Source organism: Protopterus annectens, chromosome 17.part0, assembly GCF_019279795.1.
Source record: "Protopterus annectens isolate FY-2018-M chromosome 17.part0, PAN1.0, whole genome shotgun sequence".
In the NCBI taxonomy this organism is placed as follows: domain Eukaryota; kingdom Metazoa; phylum Chordata; order Ceratodontiformes; family Protopteridae; genus Protopterus; species Protopterus annectens.
In genome coordinates, this window is record NC_056751.1 from 824,561,212 (window position 1) to 824,581,007 (window position 19,796).

A 19,796-nucleotide genomic window follows, 5' to 3' on the forward strand; every position below is an offset into this window, starting at 1 on the left:
TCCAGGCTTGAGCCTCAAGGTACTCGCAGGCCTAAGCAGTGGGGGGCTCCCACTTCCAAAGCTGGTAGTAGTAAGTCACCCCCCTATGGTAAACTGTCACAATGACTTAACTTTAACTTTTCAAGCCCTGCTCAACTGATTGTTCCTTTAGGGAGAAAGATTGCCCTGCATGCAAAAAAACTGGGAATTCATTACCCAAGACAAATGGGTTTTAAATATAGTTTTACAAGGATACAGATTCCACTTCCACTCCTTACCAACCCCAAACGGTTGGCCAGACATACCCCCAAAACAGTGGGCAGAGGCTCAAAAGCAGGTTCTCTCTCTTCTAAGCATCAGGGTTATTCAACCTGTCCCAGAAGAGGAATGGGGGCAAGGTTTTTACTCAAGACTTTTCCTGGTACCCAGAAAAGACAATTCCTGGCGTCCTATCCTGGACCTGTCTATCCTAAACACTTTTTTTTTGGTAATCCCAAAATTCAAAGTGCTAACTCTTCATCAGCTGCTTTCCATGCTAGGCAAAAATGCCTGGTTGGCAACACTGGATTTAAAGGAAGCCTACCTGCACATCTCTGTAAGGGAATCTTGCAGAAGATACCTGTGCTTCAGAGCACTGCACTGCCCTTTGGCTTATCTACTGCGCCCAGGGTATTCACAAAGTGTCTAGCTCCAGTCATTGCATTTTGCCGGCAAAGAAATATTCAAATATACCTATACCTGGACGATTGTCTAATTCAGGCAGAAAGCCAGGGCATGCTATTAAATCATCTGGCATTTGTAAAGAAATTACTAACTTCTCTGGGGTACACCATAAACGAAAAGAAATCACATCTAGTACCCTGCCAACAAATTGTATTCCTGTGTGCAAGCTTGATTACAACTTCCCAGATGGCTTACCTCACACCAGAGAAACAAGTTCATTTGACAGCCTACTTCAAACTACTGGCCACAAAGACCCAGCTATCTGCAAGGAAAATACTGCAAGTCCTGGGGTTCAAGGCATCTTGCATTCTACTAATTCCATATGCAAGATTGCATATGAGGAAACTACAATGGTATCTAAAAAGCCTATGGTGTCAACATTCTCAGGACCTAGAATCAATGATTCCTATCATCCCTTGCTTAAAGACAGAGTTCCTTTGGTGGGCAGAGGCCTGCCACCACAACAAGGGACTGCCATTCACTCTACCCCCTGCCACCCAAACCCTAACAACAGACGCATCAGACTATGCATGGGGTGCTCACTTGGTAGGGCAGTGCATTCAGGGCAAATGGAACCAGAGTCAAATGCACCTGCATATCAATCAAAAAGAAATGTTAGCTGTACAGAATGCTCTGACAGCCTTCAAGGACCACATTCTTCCAGGACAATTATTGGTAAAGACGAACAACACCACTGTTATGTGGTACATAAACAAGCAGGGAGGAACCCACTCCATACCCTCTCTGCATGCAGACTAGTCATGGCTCTGTGGAACACGGCCTTGAGCTACTGAGTGCACCTGCAAGCTCAATTCCTGGCAGGCAAGCTAAATACACTGGCAGATGACCTAAGCAGAAGTCTCATGGACCCACACGAGTGGAAACTGGAACTAAAGATATTCACCATTTTGAGAATCAAATGTGGGAGCCCAGAGACAGATCTGTTTGCCTCCCCTCAAAACTACCAGTTGGACAAATTCTGCACAAGGACTCCCCACAGACAAGAGTTAGACCTGTTTGCCTCCCCTCAGAACTACCAGTTGGACAAATTCTGCACAAGGACTCCCACAGACAAGCTTGGAAAGTGGATGACCTGTTCTTCACCTGGAAAAAACCTATCAGATGTAATGTGATCCTATCTCGCCTACATTCAATACATATGGGTTCGGAGCCGATCCTCGGCTCCGACTCGGCACCGAATACAATAGAGCGTAGTCTCTTATTGGCTGAGCTATTCTATATCCCAGGATGCACCACCCCTAGTTCCCCAGATCTCGTTTGCCGCTCAAGAGCATAGACGTGGTCTCGGACTTGGCTGAGCTAAGTACTTTAGTCAGATAAAACTCTTTTTGTCTGAAATTCTCTTTTTCCCCAAAAGCTGTTTTAACAGCTACTGTTGTGATATTGTTATACTTTGTTGTGTGTGTGGAAGTTTTGCTGTGATTTTTTGAGGTAATCTGTGGTGATTGTGTCTGTCTGTCGACAGGAGGTTCCGTTTAAGTTAGAGGGGCCTAGCCCTGTGTAAATTGTGTCTTTTCTTGTTGTGGTTGTTTTTTCTGTTTAATTAATTGTTAGCGAAGCTACAATGTCTAAAGAGCATAGGCCCTCAGGATTCAAAAAATGCACTAAGTGCGGGTATAAAATGTCGATTACAGATGACCACGCGCTATGTGTGTACTGTTTAGGGCCTAAACATCTCCAAGAGTCCTGCAGTGTATGTCACGCTTTTTCCTCTCGAGTCCTCCAAGAGAGGAAAAACAAATTAATTTTAAAAGGGCTGATTGCCCCATCCTTTGAGGAAGCTTTAACTTCTGGCTCTCCTACTTCCCAAAGGAAAAAGAAATCGTCGGCTCCGACCAGTCCGTCGGAACCGACAACAAAAAAATCTAGGCAGGCTTCTCCTTCGGCTCCACGGACTTCGGAGCCGAGGGTGGAACGGTCTGCCTCGATGTCTCCTGCCTCGACTCCTTCAGTTTCGGAGCAGAGAGCTCGAGCATCGAGAGGTGTGTCACCTTCATCGGCTCCATTGTCTTCGGAGCCGATGAGGGTTACATGCTCAGACATTTCCCCCTCGGCGCCGAAGTCCTTGTCGGCAACGAGAGAAGTTGAAGTAGTGATGGGAACTTCCTCGGCGCCGATAGTTATGGAACCTTTACGGAGCCGGTCCCCTTGTCTATCGGAGCCGATGGAGAAGTCTTCTCGGACCCGATCGGTGTCGTTCCGATCCTCGAGGATGTCCGATTCAGACATAGACAGGGTACTTCAGAGGTTTTTCCAGTCTCCAGTCTTTACCAAATTGATATCGACTCCGACCCAGTTGGTACTGGAGCCTACTGCCCCTCCTACGTTGTCGATTCCTCCTTCAACAGCCTCGGTGCCGTTGGAGTCGGTGCTGGTGGAACAGGTCGAAGTAATTGAGTCGGCTCCGACTCTTACTTCTACCCCGTCTCTTGGGTCGGGGTTCGGAACGGGGACCTCCTCTGTCGGCCCCGGGGGGGGGTGCTTCGGGCCCGATTCTTTCGGTTCCTAGCCTCCCTCTCGGTGCGTCGGCGGCAGGGGCTCCTTCGTCCGTTGTGGCCTCGAGGGTTGGACCTTCCCAGGATTCTGGGGGTCCGGCCTTTGATGCTATGAGGAGTGCCTTAGCCAAATCTTCTGTGGCTACTTCGACTCTTTCACCACCACCTTCCATGGATTTGGAGACTGGTGCTTCCGGAGTTCCCCTGTCTCACAGCGGAGCCCCTAGGCCTGAGGATACCCCCACGGGTGGTTCCCTTCTTCCTGGAGGTTCCTCCGACGCGCTTTCGGAGGAACCCCCCAGAAAGAAATTGTGTAAGAGGAAACACATTGACTCCCCTGATGAGTCTCTTACATCGGATACCGACCTCGATGATGCGGAAGGGTCCCCAAAGTCGTCCTCGGATGATGTCTCCTTCGCGGACATATTAGAAATCCTCAAACAACGAGGCGACTGGCAGTCCAAACCCCCTTCTGCTGAGGAGTCGGTCTTCCTCAAGGCCTTTGGGGCTCAGCCCTCCGCCTCCTGGGTGTCTCCGCCCTTCGATGAGCTTCTGGATTTGATCTCTCGAAGGGTGTGGGAACACCCGGATTCTGTGGAACCGGTGCCTGCTCGCCCCAACAAATTCCTTTCGGCCCCACCGGACAAAGAATTCTTATCCAAGGGCGTGGCAGTAGATGCTATGGTGGTGGCATCTGCTACCCAGCAAGATGTAGCAGAGGCTTCGACGTCCGTCCATCCTCCTAATAAAGAGTCTAGGAATATGGATCGGTACGGCAAGCGTACCCTGACTTCAGCGGCCTTTACGTTAAGGTCCCTGAATTATTTGGCACATTTTACTAGACTGCAGAGGGATCTGGTCAAGGAGCTGTCAGACTCCCTCTCGGGTAATTTACCTGAGCAGTTAGCCCAGTCGGTTGGCGCTCAGTTATCTACCCTGTCTTCCTTATCTAACTCCTCCATGAGGCTCATATCATATGCTGCTGAAGGAGCGAGTAGAGCGGCGGGTACAGGAGTTGCTTTACGAAGACAAGCCTGGCTTCGCCTGTGTCACTTTGCGGAGGCTTTCAAGTCTTCCTTTGCCGACGCTCCCTTTGATGGGTCCTCATTGTTTGGACCCAAGGTAAAGGACACCTTGATTCGCTGTGAGCAAGAGGGTAAGACTTTGGCTGCTGTCGGAGCCCGGTTTTCCACTCCCTTCAGGCCTTATCCCAAGGCTCGAAGGGGTGGGAAGATGTGGTTTCAAAAATCTCAGAAGCCTTACTCGCCACAGCAGAACGACTCCCCTTCTAGAGGCAGAGGAAGGGGAAATTTTTCTGGAAGACGCCGCCCCAGAGGCGGCGGAGGCCCTCGTAACACTGGAGACCGCGAGTCCTTTCGTGGCTCTCCCTCCTTCCAACATCCCTGAAGGAGTGCCCGACTGTGCAGCTCCGGAGCCAGTCAGGGGGTCGTTTTTCGGAGCACCTAGAAGCCTGGAGTCAGATTACTCAGGACCAATGGGTGCTTCGAATAATTGCCGGAGGATACACCATTCCCTTAGATCACCATCCCCCACCAATCCGAAGGATCCCGCACCCTCCACCCAGTCAGCGGGTTATAGCAGCCTACGAGGTGTCAAAACTGCTGCGAAAAGGAGTCATCCAACCTGTCCCCGCAGACCAAGCCGGATCAGGGACTTACTCAAGGTTCTTTTTGGTGCCAAAAAAGACCGGGGACTGGAGACCCATCTTGGATCTCAGCAAATTCAACCGATTCGTGAAAAAGTCCAAATTTCGGATGGTCACCTTACAATCCATTCTTCCATTGCTGGAAGAAGGTGTTTGGATGTGCTCCATAGATCTCAAGGACGCTTACTACCACATATTAATAAACTGGGCGTCCAGAAGACACTTACGCTTCAGCCTGGGAGACAGTCATTTCCAGTTTCGAGCTCTGCCCTTTGGTCTCACTTCAGCCCCCAGAGTGTTCACCAAATGTTTGGCAGTAGTGACTGCTCACTTGAGGAGTTTAGGATTCCAGCTGTTTCCGTATCTAGACGACTGGCTCCTAACTGCCACCTCCAAGCATCTACTTATAGAAAATCTAACAGCCACTATCAAATTGGGCAGTTCCTTAGGGATCACCTTCAATTGGTCAAAATCAGTGCTGCAGCCATCTCAGCGTATTCTGTTCATTGGAGCAGAAATAGATACAAGACTAATGCGGGTTTTCCTTCCTGCAGAAAGAATAGAGATTCTTCAAAGCCAGGTCCGGACTCTACTCAAAAGACGTTTGGCCCCAGCAAGGATGGTGTTGCAACTACTAGGCTCCATGGCGGCCGCCATTCTCATGGTTCCCTTTGCAAGGCTGCACATGAGGATTCTACAGTGGCTCTTGTCAGTTCAGTGGTCTTACCAGGACCTCCCTCTCAACCACCAAATACTGATTACAGACAAATGCAAACAGGACCTTCGTTGGTGGCTGGTAACCGCCAACCTCAATCCGGGTCAACCCTTTGTTCCCCCACTTCCCGTCGCCACGCTGACTACGGACGCCTCCCGGACAGGGTGGGGGGGGCATTGTCTGGGCAGGTCGGTTCAAGGCACGTGGCGCTCGGACGAGTCTGTTCTTCACATCAACATTCTGGAGATGAGGGCGGTGCTGTTAGCATTGCAAGCTCTACACGACCACCTTCCCCAGGCCGTGATTGCCATTCAGTCCGACAACATGTCGGTTGTCTGGTACTTGAACAAACAAGGAGGAACCAGGTCCTACCCTCTTTGCAGGGAGGCCATGAGAGTATGGGAGTGGGCGATTGCTACCAAACGCTACCTACTGGCAACGCACATTCCGGGGAAGTCCAACGTGATAGCCGACAGGTTGAGCAGAACTGTTCTCTCTCCTCACGAGTGGTCTCTAAATGACAAGATAGCCTCACAGATCTTCTCGAAGTGGGGAATCCCTTGTTGCGATCTCTTCGCGAGCCCCCTCAATGCGAAATGTCCAAAATTTTTCACCCTGACTCCCACTGCGGGGGTGACACCCAAGGACGCTCTAGTCCACGATTGGCCCTCCGGCCTGCTATATGCCTTCCCACCTATTCCCCTACTTCCGAAGGTGATTCAGAAGGCGATTCGTCTAAACAGCAAGATGATATTAATCGCCCCGTTCTGGCCTCGGCAAACCTGGTTCCCCTTTCTACACAAATATGCGTTAGATGGCCCTTGGTTCCTGGACCAGCTTCCGGACCTCTTGACTCATCAGTCGGGACGACTCCACCAGTCCCTCCCTGCACTCAGGCTAGCAGCCTGGTTACTCCTCTTCCAACCATAGTGAGAAACCATTCCTTAGCTCCAGAAGTCATGCACATCTTATCCTCGACTCACAAGGCTTCTACCAAGAAAATATATACTGATAAGTGGAAGAGGTTTGCCATCTGGGCCCAATTCCGAGGAGTGGATCCAGTGACAGCTTCCGTGTCAGAGGTGCTAAAGTTTTTAGCCACTCTATTTAACCAAGGGTCTTCGGTGTCCACTATTAAACTACAATTGGCAGCTATCTCTAATTTTCATGAATGTATTAATCCCTCCTTAATGAGCAACAAGTTATGTAAGGCTTTCATTAAAGGAGCTTGGTTGTTACGTCCCCCTACCGTTCATCCGGCACCGCCATGGGACCTTAACGTAGTGCTAGGGGCCTTGACTTCGTCCCCCTTTGAGCCAGCAGCTACCTGTGAATTAAAGTTCCTTTCTTGGAAAACTGCCCTCTTGGTAGCCATTACTTCAGCTAGAAGAGTTTCAGAGCTTCAGGCCTTGTGTATTAATCCACCATACTTGGTTTTTCACAAAGACAGAGTGTCCCTCAGACCAAATCCATCCTTTGTTCCAAAGGTTTGTTCTAAATTGGCTCTTCAACAGTCACTAGAACTTCCTGTCTTCTTTCCCAAATTTTCGGATAGGTCTGAATACGTCTTTCACTGCTTGGACGTCCATAGACAATTGCGTTTTTATTTGGATAGAACGCAAAAAGCCAGAAAGTCAGACCAGCTCTTTCTGTCTTTCTCTGATAACAGATTAGGTAATGCGATCACTAAAGTCACTATTGCTAAATGGATCAGGGACTGCATTACTCATATTTATACATCCTCGAATAGAAAACTCATAGCTCCGATTAAAGCTCATTCCACTAGAGCTATGGCTACCTCAGCAGCATTTCATTCTAAACTTTCTATTGATGATATTTGTGCGGCTGCCACGTGGACCTCTTCACATACCTTCATTTCTCACTACAAATTGGATGTGGCATCCAGGGGTCGAGCTTCCTTCGGTTCCACAGTTCTCAGGAGTGTTTTCCAGTGAGCCTCCCGGGAATAAGGTGCTAGGGACGCTGTCCCATATGTATTGAATGTAGGCGAGATAGGATCACATTACATAACTTTAGATGTATGGGATCCATCTCGCCTACATTCCTATAACCCACCCTCCATCCCCCTGCCTCGTAGATCAGGAGAGACCGATCGGGTCTAAATCCAAATTTTCCTCTCTTGAAAGACCTGAGTATGTTATTCTAATGGTATGTCTCTGTGTCTATGAGTGCGGACAAACAAGATCTGGGGAACTAGGGGTGGTGCATCCTGGGATATAGAATAGCTCAGCCAATAAGAGACTACGCTCTATTGTATTCGGTGCCGAGTCGGAGCCGAGGATCGGCTCCGAACCCATATGTATTGAATGTAGGCGAGATGGATCCCATACATCTAAAGTTATGGTAAGTACATAACTAAAAGTTTGTACCTTTCCCCCTCTGCCTCTCCTCTCCAAAGTGCTACTAAAGATCAAACAGGACAAGCCAAGGAGAATACTTATTGCACCAGACTGGCCATGCCATCACTGGTACCGCCTCCTGTGCAGTGTGTCACTTCTGGAACATGACACCTCTCAGATCCCTGCCTTGCTGTCCTAGCAGGAGGGCTTAATTCTGCACGTACGGCTTCAAACCCTCAACCTTGCAGCCTGGCTAATTATATGATCTCTCCGTTGACGCACCTCAGTAAGCAAGTGATGGATGTCATTCTGGAGGCAAGGAGGCCTAGTACTAGAAAATCCTATGCTGAAAAATGGAAAGGATTCTGTTCCTGGAGCCAAACTCTGGGGGATGGACACAACAGTGCCCAATTTACCGCACATTCTTCAATACTTAACTGAGATGCTTCACAAGGGCCTTTTCTTTTCTTCCATCAAAATTCATGCCTTGGCCATTTCAGCTCATTATAATACAGAGCCACCCCTCTTCTCTCATCCACTGCTGAAGCAGTTCCTCAGAGGGGCCAAAAACTTAAGACCACCAAGGAGAGCCCCTACTCCAGCCTTGGACCTTAACTTTGTATTGGAAAAGCTCACACTACCTCCCTTTGAGCCAGCTGCAAATGCAGAGTTGAAATTCCTTTCTTGGAAAACAGCCTTCCTTCTAGCCATCACTTCAGCAAGAAGGGTGTCTGAATTACAGGCCCTCATGGCAGTGGAGCCTTTCATCATCTTTCATGCGGACAGAGTGTCCTTCAGGACCAATCCCTCCTTTATGCCCAAGGTGGTATCCCGTGTGGCCCTTAATCACTCCATTCATCTGCCAGCCTTCTTTTCTAATCCACAGAACAAAGGGGAACGAATACTGCACTCTTTGGACGTGCACCGACAACTTGGATTTTACTTGGATAGGACTAAGCCTCTCAGGAAATCTGAACAGCTGCTGGTTGCATTTGCTGCAGGGGCAGAGGGGGAAGGCCATTTCAAAGCAAACCATTTCTAAGTGGATAGGCCACTACATTCATTTCTTCTATAAGCACCATGGAAAACCTATCCCACAGGGGATAAGACCACATTCCACCAGGGCTGCATCTACCGCTACAGCCTTTCTCAGAGGTGTCCCTACCAGGGACATCCTAGAAGCTGCTACCTGGAGTTCTGTACATACCTTCACCAAGCATTACCACTTGACATTTTTTTCAAAATCCAGAGCTGGTTTTGCCACTGCAGTCTTGCAGGGCCTTATAGCTGTTCCTAATGCTATCTAATTGCCTCCTCCCTTCCTTAGCTTTGGGAATCTACCCAAATGTAATGACGGCAACTGTGAAACACGAAGAACATAGTACAGTTGTGTACACTTACCATAAATGTAGATTTCCGAGTGTATTCACTGTTGCAGTCCTGGTTACCCTTCCTCCAGCCCCCTGACTTCTATTGACTATACCTCTATTCTTGTTTACTATGCTTAAAGCTTTCTGGTGTATTTGCTTTTTGTTGGAGGTGTAACCTTGTATATCATTGCTTCCCATTATTGGGGCACCTGACATCTGGGGCAAGAAAAACAGATGTAATGGCGTCGACTGCATGCTTTATACCCCTGACTACCTGACGTCATGGAAGATAAGACTGCAACTGATGCAGGACCCAAGACTTTGATAATCAGGCCGACTGAGGGCTACCTGCAAGCAGATAACCCAAATGTAATGACTGCAACAGTGAATACACTTGAATATACATTTATGGTAAGTGTACACAACTGTACTTTCTCACCCCTGCACAGGAAGGGTGCATGATGCAAACAGATCTTGTGAAGGTCTCTGTACCCCCAGAAAAGGTACAGGACCTCACCTTTTACTTCCAGAATCTTCATTTGGTTCACCACATTACAGCAAGAGAGTTCCTCAGGGTCTTAGGCCTCATGGCACCCACCATTCCCATGCTTCCCTTAGCCAAACTCCACATAAGAAAATGGCAGTGGTATCTAAAATCAATTTGGATGCAACACCAGCACCCCCTGTAATTCTCCATTCCTCTCATTCCCTGCCTGAAAAGGAACTTCAGTGGTGGATACTTCAGTTGTCACTCAACCCAGGACTACCCTTACACCCTCTTATTCATCGTGAAGAGATCTTCACAGATGCCTCAGATGTAGGTTGGGGAGCAACATTCGGCCACCTACAAGTTCAAGGGAACTCATCTCCCTCTCAACTGAAAGAACGCATCAATGTAAGGGAGATGAGGGCACTGCTGTTGGCCATGCAGACCTCCCCCACCCCTGTTCCAACCAAGATCTCTAAACTGTTCACAAGCATTATATCAGTCCTATGGTATGTGAACAAACAGGGGGAGCAGTTCCTATCTATTATGCTGAGTAGCTTTTCAGGCTTGGGAGCTAGCAGTAAAATTCCAGGTTTCCCTTCAGGCAGCGTACGTCCCATCTTCACAGAATTGTGTGGCAGGTTACCTGAGCAGGTCCCAAATACTATCCGTAAATGGATACTTCAAAGGGATGCGTTTCTGGACATTGTCCACCAGTGAGGTATTCCTCAAACAGACCTATTTGCCTCCTCATGAACAGGCAACTTCCACAGTTTTGTGCTAGAGCCGCAATCCTCTGGTCTGGAAAGTGAATATCCTTTCTTTCTCTTGGAAGGGGACGTTTCTATATGCATTTCCTCCCCTTCCCCTCATCTCAAAAGTCCTGTCCAAAATTCAGTGGGGCAAACCAAAAGTCTTGCTGGCGATTCCTTTCTGGCCAAGACAGCACTGGTTCCCTCTCCTCCTGCATTTAGCCAAGGGCAGTCACCACTAGTTATCTCACAGAGTGGACCTTCTTACACAAGACAAAGGGACCCAAATCCATCCCCACTCGTCAGCTCTTCAGTTGACCCTGTGGGCGATAGGTGCTAATCCCTTTCAGACACCTATTCTTTGAGGATGTGCTTTCAGTCCTGCAAGCCAAATATCAGAAAATCTTATTTAGCCAAATGGAAGAGGTTTTCAATCTGATATCTGAAATGAAGCCAGGCCCCATTAACAGTGGAAATTCCCTGGTTTTAACTTTGTGTGAATTGCTCAATGCTGGCTTGGTGTACTCTTCAGTGAAAGCTCATATGTCAGCCTTATCTGCCTGTATGTCCCCGCTCAGCTACCAGATTTGAGGCTAAACAGTTTCTCAAAGGTGTCCTACACATTAGACCTCCCAAGAAACCTGCTCTGCTTGCCCTGGGACCTTAGACCTTAGCTTTGTTTTGGAAAAGCTGACACTCCCACCCTTTGAGACAGCTTCCTCAGCTCCTGGAAAATTGTGTTACTCCTAGCATTAACTTCAGCCAGATGAGTTTCTGAGCTACAGGCCCTTATGGTATCCCCACTCTTTCTGGTCTTCCACAAAGACAGGGTGCTCCCTGCTCGCAAACCCCTCTTTTATGCCCAAGGTAGTCAATGACCTATCTCTAAATCAAACCATACACCTACCTGCCTTTTTCCCTTCCCCCTAGAACCCTAGTGAGAGGGTGTTCCATACTTTAGATGTCCACAGGCAGCTTAGATTTTATTTAGAGAAAACCAAAACTGTTAGAAAGTCAGATTGGCTTTTTTGTTTCTTAATACCCCAGGGCCCTGGAGCAAGCTGTGTCTAAGCAGACTATTTCCTTATTTTACACTCACCATGGTAAGACTCTCCCTTCCCCTGTTAGGGCTTACTCCATCAGGGCTGTTCCCTCATCTGGTGTCTTTAAGGGATTGGGCACTAATTCATTCCTTGAAACAGCTACGTAGACTTCAGTCCATACCTTCACCAAACACTACAAATTAGATGTAATTTCTAAATCTAGACCAGGGTTTTCAGAGCCAGTACTGCAGGGCTACACCTTCCTCCCTTACTTCATGAGCTTTGGTATTCTCCCTCATGTTATGAATACTGCAGCAGATGAATAGAAGGATATAGTTTACTATAACAATAGATGTCCTCCTCTTCTCTTTTGCAGTATTCCTCTCTCCCTCCTTCCTCCGGCCTTGCTTCTTTTTGGATGATTCTTACCCTAATTCCTTAAGCTAGCGTTCCTCCTGGGGCAGTCAGTTCTGAGGATGGTGCATGTGTACGTCACTTTTTTTGGCCAAAGTCCAGTTGCAGACTGTGTGTGACGTGCCGCGCACCATACAGTAGTAAAGTCTTTTGTATACTGGCTGACACTGGCTCACCTACGGCGGGGAACTCCCTCATGTTATAAATACTGCAACAGAGAAGAGGAGGACATCTGTTGTTATGGTAAGATTTTACCCAACTCTTCTTTCTATGCTGTAAATAGCTGTTAGCTACTTCCAGCAAAATAAAGTAAGTAAATAGCAGGCTTTTGTAAAGAGATTTTGTACTTTTAAAAGAATTGACAGACCTACCCCCACACACTTATGCTGAGGTGTGAAAACTCTCACTGCAGTCAGTGATCCTTGCTAAATATGTACTGCTACTTCCCAGTGCCGTGAAATGATGCAAAATTAAAATGTGCTTTAGTAGTTCCGTAATTGTCATGTTCACCCCCTTTTTTATGTATTTTGCCTTTATTTATACTTTGGTAACCAGGAAAGTGAACCTGCCCCAGCACACTTTTCAGCCTTGACTTAGGCCGCATTGACAAAGATAATAAGTAATAAATGCACTTTACAATACAAAGAGAAAAGTACTGACATTAAGACATTGACAAAGATTACATGTGCAGCACATAGCCAGTGTGTGAAAGTGAATAAGTAAAACATTAAGCATTTATAAGAATATATATATTAGTAATGCGTAACTTTACTGTATTAACTTTATTATAAGTAACGAATTGCATGTAGCCATATTGCACAAGTCACAGTGCTGTAAGAAGTTACTGTTCTCTAAATGACCAGGAATCAGCAAGTGAATGTTTTATGGCTTCACAAAAGAAAAGGATGGGGGTGAATAATTATATTTTCATCACATTTGTTGTCGTAAGATAGTATGAAAATATCAACCAGCAAAATGTGTGTACGAAGTGGTACCAACAACTAATAACAGCAACAAACCACTCTGTAGCCGATGTCCTCCAACCTCTATATAGAATCTGGTTTATTAAAAGTCCAAAAACTCGTACAAAGGTGAACAAAAATCCAGTAAAAACCTTTGTTTTTTACTGGATTTTTGTTCACCTTTGTACGAGTTTTTGGACTTTTAATAAACCAGATTCTATATAGAGGTTGGAGGACATCGGCTACAGAGTGGTTTTTTGCTGTTAATAGTATGAAAACATACTAAACCTACAAATTTTGGAATGGAGCAACCATTGCTGTCGAGCCTAATAACTAGTATGGTGAAAAAGATTTGGAACACATGGAAAGTAGGAGAAAGGAGGTGATTAGGTGATGACAAATAATACACACCCCATCTGTGTGCGTAAATATGTGCATCTGTGTACATGTGTTATGTACACACACATGTACATGTGCATCCTTATGTGTCGGTACATGTGTGACAAATTACAAACATAACGTGCACATTTCTCTCTAGAGATATCCACACTGTACTGCATCCCATATATAGTATTGTACATGCTACATACATTTTTATACATATGTATATAATCTGTGTGTGTGTTTGTGTAGAGGCACACACAGTTGAACAACATTTCCATTCAGATTTGTTTTTATTTAAAGGACATGAAATACACACACAGGCATATAATCTGTTTCTCCGTTGTACACACTTGTTATACATATATGTAACGTGTGCTACACACGTACTTTGTATATATGCATACACATACACAAAGACATACACATACTGTGTATGTGTATCTATAGATAGATACATAGATGTATATGCACTCAGTCAGACGTGCATTTAAACATAGTTAAGTACTTCTGATTTCCTTTTCTTAATGTTTTTAATGCAAAGGCACACAGTAAACCTATGGTAAGGTAAAGGGCTGGCAACTTGGCACGTAAAAATATTCTGCCAGTCATTAGCGGACCGGAGCTCCGCTGTGGCGACCCCTAACTGGGAAAAGCCGAAAGACACAATATTATGGTTGCCATCAGTGGTCACATACCTTTGTGAACCAGGAAATGCTCATACCCTCTATCACTGTAAGGACCAACTCAGTCAGTGGAAATCTCTTATAGTGGATCTGTGTGTATCAAGTATGCGTCCCCCTGTGGAAGGATGTCACAAAAAAAGCATAAATGCCCTCTTTATGAGCAGTGTCGGTGCACTTAGTTGATAGGGTTTCCACCTGTCTTTCTTTCTGCAGTTATGTCATGTGGGGGGGGGGGTCTTGAAAATGGTAAATATGTTGATACTTTACAAGAAAACATAGTTTCAGACTTTTTTCTAAATGTCACAGAAATCTTTGATACTACATTTAAATTATCTTAACATATAAACTAATATAAATAACCAACATTTAAAGCTTAGCATTTCAGTACTGTGTTGCTACTTATGTAAATTTGTCAAAAAACGAGACAGTTGCCTTTAAACCCCTGACTGATCTAATTGCTTTGTTTTGCTATGAAAAGGGGGTGTTAATTTCTCCTCCTCTCTGCAGTAAAACCAGTGGGAAACAGTTCCACACCTTTTGGTCTTTTTTATAGCAGCTGCTGTGCTCCAGACATTAGCAGGATTTAATTGTCCATCTAAGATTGACAGTGGTACCGGATAGACACAGATAAATCTATAATTTACTCTCTGGTATGTCACGTAGGTGGAGAAATTCCTCTGCAAAGTATGTGAGAAGTTGAGCTTAAAAAAAAAAGGAGGTGGTCTTTCTCTTTTTTTGGCTGCAAGGCAAGGAAATGAATGTTTTAAAAAGTACAAGCAGGTTTCTGGTACTTGCATAGTACTGGAACTGTATTGTAGGGAGAAAAGAAAAACCTAAGGATTGAATTAAAGTATAGGAGAGGGTGGAGTTTTCCTTTAAGCTCCAGAGCTACTTTCACTAGGTGAGTCTTATCTGGCGGCTTAGGCAGTTCTGCTCCCTTCTAACCAGACTCCCCTACTTTCCCTTTAGCTCTGGGAATCACCCATATGTTGGGAATAATGCAACTTTGATTTCAGTCAAGACATAGTACAGTTATGTAAGAACTTATAACCGCAACTGTCCTACTGATCACTGTTGTAGTATTCCTTCCCACCCTCATCCTGTCTGTTTTTATCGTCTCCTTCTTCAGTTTTATCCCTCAGTTCCTGTCCCCTGAAAAACTCCGTAGAACTGAGGGTGCCTTTTTGGCGCTTTTACTATTCCCCTCCTAAATGACCAGTCTTGTGTCTCGGGGGTCTTCAGGCTACTGGCGTGGAGATAGTTTGAAGAATTACAGTCCGCCATCTGCCCATATACCCCCTATGCTTGTGAACTGAGATCACGCATCAGATGTACGATTCTGGGAAGGTATAGCTTTAGTACCCCAGCCAGGTGGCAGTGCTGATAACCCATACTTTAGGAATAGGGCAGCGGTGATCAGTAGGATTTTGCTGAAAGGTAGTTGCAAGTGTCATATATCTTCTCTGAAAACAATTGCATTTCTTTTAGCATAGGTTCATAGGTTCATAGGTTCGTACTAGGCTATCTGCCCTAGGGCATTTATAAGCCTAGCCAGAGTATGTGTGGCTTTCACCACCCCTTAGGATGAGAATACTACGCACTTTTAGGGTTTAGTTTACTGTGCCTCTGTCTAGTAGTGACACAGAGATGACCCCCGGGGTAAACCTACGATCTCCCATCCACTCGTCAAGATTTCTCTTGAACAGAGTCAGTGAGGGGCTCTGCCTAACATGTACTGGGATCCTGTTCCAGAGTGTAGGGAGTCTCTGGGTTATGAATCTGTCCCTCCAGCATGTCCTATTTATTTCTGTGTTGAGGTTTAAGTCTCTTGCTCTCGTGGCTCTGGTGGATTTGGATTTACTAAGATGGAACATGGCCATTAATTCCGGATTGGACATGGCCTTGTACGTCAGGCACAGATCACCTCTGAGTAGGCGGTATGCGACTGAATAGAGCTGGAGTTTTTTCAGTCGGGCAGCATATGACATATGTTTAAGACCCTTTATCCTCTTGGTGAGGAACTTTTGGGGTCTTTCCAACTGCTGCAGGTAACGGGTAAGATACATCCCAAATGGGGCATTGTACTCAATCATTGGCCTGATAAGAGAAGAGTACAGGGGCACAATGACCTCACTTGATCTAGATGTGAAACCCTTCATGATAAGGTGGGCAATATAGAAGGTTTTTCTAACCACTTTGGCAATGTGAGTGTCAATTGAGAGGTTACTGTCAACCTGGGTCCCAAGGTCCCTGATTACCTCTTCTGTACTTAATGGATTACCACCTATGTGGTAATTTGTGGGTACCTTGTTTTTCCCAAAGGGTATGACTATACATTTTTTGGCATTCAGCTTAAGGCCATGGCTCTGGCACCAATTATCCGTTTCAATGAGGCCTCTCTGAAGGATGTTGGTGTCCGCTGGAGTATCAGTTATGGCGCCCAGTTTGCAGTCATCCGCGAACTTTGTCAGCCACAATCCTCCTATGTTTGCCTGTACCTCGGAAAAATAAATGCCGAACAAGAGGGGTCCCAGGACTGAGCCCTGTGGGACACCGCTTGTGACTGGCTTAGAGTCTGACATAGCTCCAGCAACTCTGACCCTGTGGGTTCTGTCCTTGAGCCAGTTTGTAACCCATCTTGTGACATATGGGTTTACATTTAAGCTGGTGAGTTTGTCTATGATGCCCGAGTGGGGTATTGTGTCGAAGGCTTTTGCAAGGTCAAGGTAGGCTGTGTGAACTGCCTTACCCTCATCAATGGCCTTAGTGACTGTTTCAAAAAAGTCGATCAAGTTCAAGAGGCAGGATCTGCCCTTGACAAAGCCAAATTGGGTAGGATCCAATGTCTGCAGATCCCCAATGTCTTTGTTTATGAGTTCCATAATGATCCTCTCCATAGCTTTGCAGACCAGGCTCGTCAAGCTTATGGGGCGGTAATTTCCAGGGTCCGTAGAAGCACCACCTTTGTGAAGTGGTACCACTGTCGCCGTACGCCACTCTTTGGGTACGTATCCTGTAGTAAGACTAAGATTAAATAGGAGCCTCATGTGTGGGTTTAGTTCCTCTTGGAGTTCATGTAGCACACAGCCCGGGACACCGTCCGGTCCCATTGATGCTGTGTTCTTAGCTTTAGAGAGGGCGGCTCTCACCTGGGCATCTGAGATATTAGGGAGGCTACACTCTGCTGGGATAGTTTTTTCTCCTTTTGGGGGGGAGGGGGAGGAGAAATTTGCACTGAACCTGTCTGCCAGAATGTTGGCAATGTCAGTGGGTTCAGTGTATTTTGTATCATTTTGGACTAACTCAGAGCATATCTGGGAGTTTCCACCCAGATTTCTAACATAGCTAAAGAAGGCCTTGTGATTGTCTTTTGCATAGTTCTGTTTCTCTAAACCACTGTTTCCTTACTTCCTGTTCTCGATAAAGATGATGTGAAAGAAGGCAGGTCAGTTGCTTCTCTGTTTTTTTCCTTTAAAAAGAGGGGGCTTGTAATGTACAGTAGTTTTATCTCACACAGCCCTTATTTTCAGAGTCCTTCTAACCCATCTCTGGGACTGGGAAAGAAAATACCATGCTTGACATCAAGGGATAGCTAGGCACTTTGCCCTTGATTTGTTTGCTTTCCTGAGTAGACTGCTTTGTGTTACTGTTGGACAACAAAGAAATGTAAATGACAGGGGTTGTGTTCCCTTTTAGATATGCTTTGGGGAAGGGTTAGTCCTGTATACTCTAAGGATTTCTGAAAGTTTGCTAGTTTGGCTGGAAGGGTAGACATCCACTTGTAGCAGTTTCCCTTAGATAAGGAATGATGCAACAGGAGTCGAATATCTATTACTTTGAAAGACACTTTTCCTTCCAAAGCTGATTTCAGAATTGTGCTTAAACCAGTGCATTCATCTCCCTGATTTCAGAATCCAGAATAGTGTACACCTCACTTCTTAGATGTGCAGCACCATTAAGTTTTACTTGGAGGATGCATAAGTTCATGAGTACAGAACATTTCAATAAATTTGTTCAAGCTGGAGAGGCTAGATTTCCATTAACATACCATATTCCAGTGGATTGCTGTAATTGCATTGTGTTTTGCCATCAGGTGGTAAAATAGCTATTTGGGAATGCTGCTGCCAAATAACACCTGATAGGAGGCATGACTGCATTCAATACTCTCTTTAGAAGTGTAAACATTGCAAATTTATGTTTCATAGCAGCTGGACATTGGTTCATACCTTTCCTGTGAGTGATTACTCAGACCATGATTTTAAGAAGCTGGCTTTATTTGGCACTGCTGTGCCTTCTGAGGTCTTTCTTTTGTATTCTTACCTCCTTTGAGGTTCTAACTGTTTAATTCTTGGAATTCTTATAGTTGCCCTTTGTAAAAGCTTCTATAGTCAAGAGGTGGTACGCTTATTGTATTTTACTCATTTTTAGGGTTGCATAACCATCTGTGGTCACCTCTTACTCGGTTATCTTCGTTTGAACCCGAATGACCTATCCTGCTAAGTTTTGCAAGTTTGTTTTTATATCCTTGGCTGTCTCTTTTATGGTGGTTCTCTCTCATGAGATGGTGATCAGAGTAGCAGAGAAACAAGGCTTGGCATCACTGATGTGCAGGCCAGAGTTATGCACACCTTTTTGGTAGAGGTTTGAGAAAAAAAATTCAGTTGTCAAACTGTAGATGTCATAAGAAGAAATCCAAATATTAGCCATTGCAGAAGTACTCCTCGCAGGTCATCTGACATGATGAAAACATTTGCTGCTTGCTTTTCTCGGATTCACTCGATAATGATGTCTTGTATAACATTTTTCGTAACTGCACTTTGTCCATGAATTTTTCTTACTTTTGAGAAATAGAGACTAATATTCTAGCCTATTTTGAGTCTGTGATGAGAGGAACAGAGTACTGTGTCTGTATAGGGTTACCATTACTTGTAATGACCTTGAAAAAAGTTGTCTTCCCACTGATGTAACCGTGTATCTCAGAGCACTACTTGGCTTTCCTTAACTGCTGTCAGGACTTAAAGATGTTGGCTCATTTCTGTGTTAAATCAGATGCACCTTGTAACACACAGCATGTTATTTTCTTTCCAGGCCAGGCATGTTGCTCCTAATGATACAGTGCTGATGTTTAATATTGCCTTAGTGCTGCAAAGACTAGCTACTTCTATCTTGAAAGATGAAAAGAGTAACCTGAAGGAAGTTTTGAATGCTGTCAAGGAGCTAGAGCTTGCCCACAGGTAAAAAATGTAAATGTACGATTGACTTTGTAATGCAGGTACTCGTGTGTCCCATTCTGTGTTTGTTCTGCCTCAGATCAAGCTTGTTTATCTGTTTGGAAAGATCTGTATATTTTTGGATCTGATGTCTTTTCTGTCTGACTCAACAAATGGGTTATTGGATCCATCCTCGGCACCTTTTTCAAGAGCTTGAATCCAGGGCTCAGGCTCTTCCCCATCCATAATTCATTCTTGTCCAAGAGTACCTCCGATCTCATTTGTCACCTGTTTGGTCAAGATGCGATTGTGAGGGCTGTGTGCTCAAGTGCTAGATAAGTGCTTTTTTTGTTAACTGTTTTTTATTTTGTTTTTTGTTTTTTTTTTGGATAATGTTTGTAAATTTTTTTTTCTTGAGTAGTTTAGTATATTTGTTGTGTAATTAAAGCCTTTCTTGGTAACCTTATATAGTTTTTATTTGGGAGCTTCAATTCCTGCCTTCTCTTCCCTAACAAAAAAAAAAAAAATTGGT

The 19,796-nt window shown here is 45.3% G+C and overlaps 1 protein-coding gene across 1 annotated transcript in view; it reads left to right on the forward strand.

Moving 5' to 3' along the window:
• The window catches only part of CTR9 (CTR9 homolog, Paf1/RNA polymerase II complex component), a 1,518,941-nt gene that overhangs the window by 964,308 nt on the left and 534,837 nt on the right, over nucleotides 1–19,796 (forward strand). Inside the window, exon 18 of the mRNA XM_044059132.1 lies at nucleotides 19,143–19,288. Within this exon, the coding sequence (XP_043915067.1) occupies nucleotides 19,143–19,288 (146 nt within the window). The remainder of the gene's footprint in view (nucleotides 1–19,142; nucleotides 19,289–19,796) is intronic.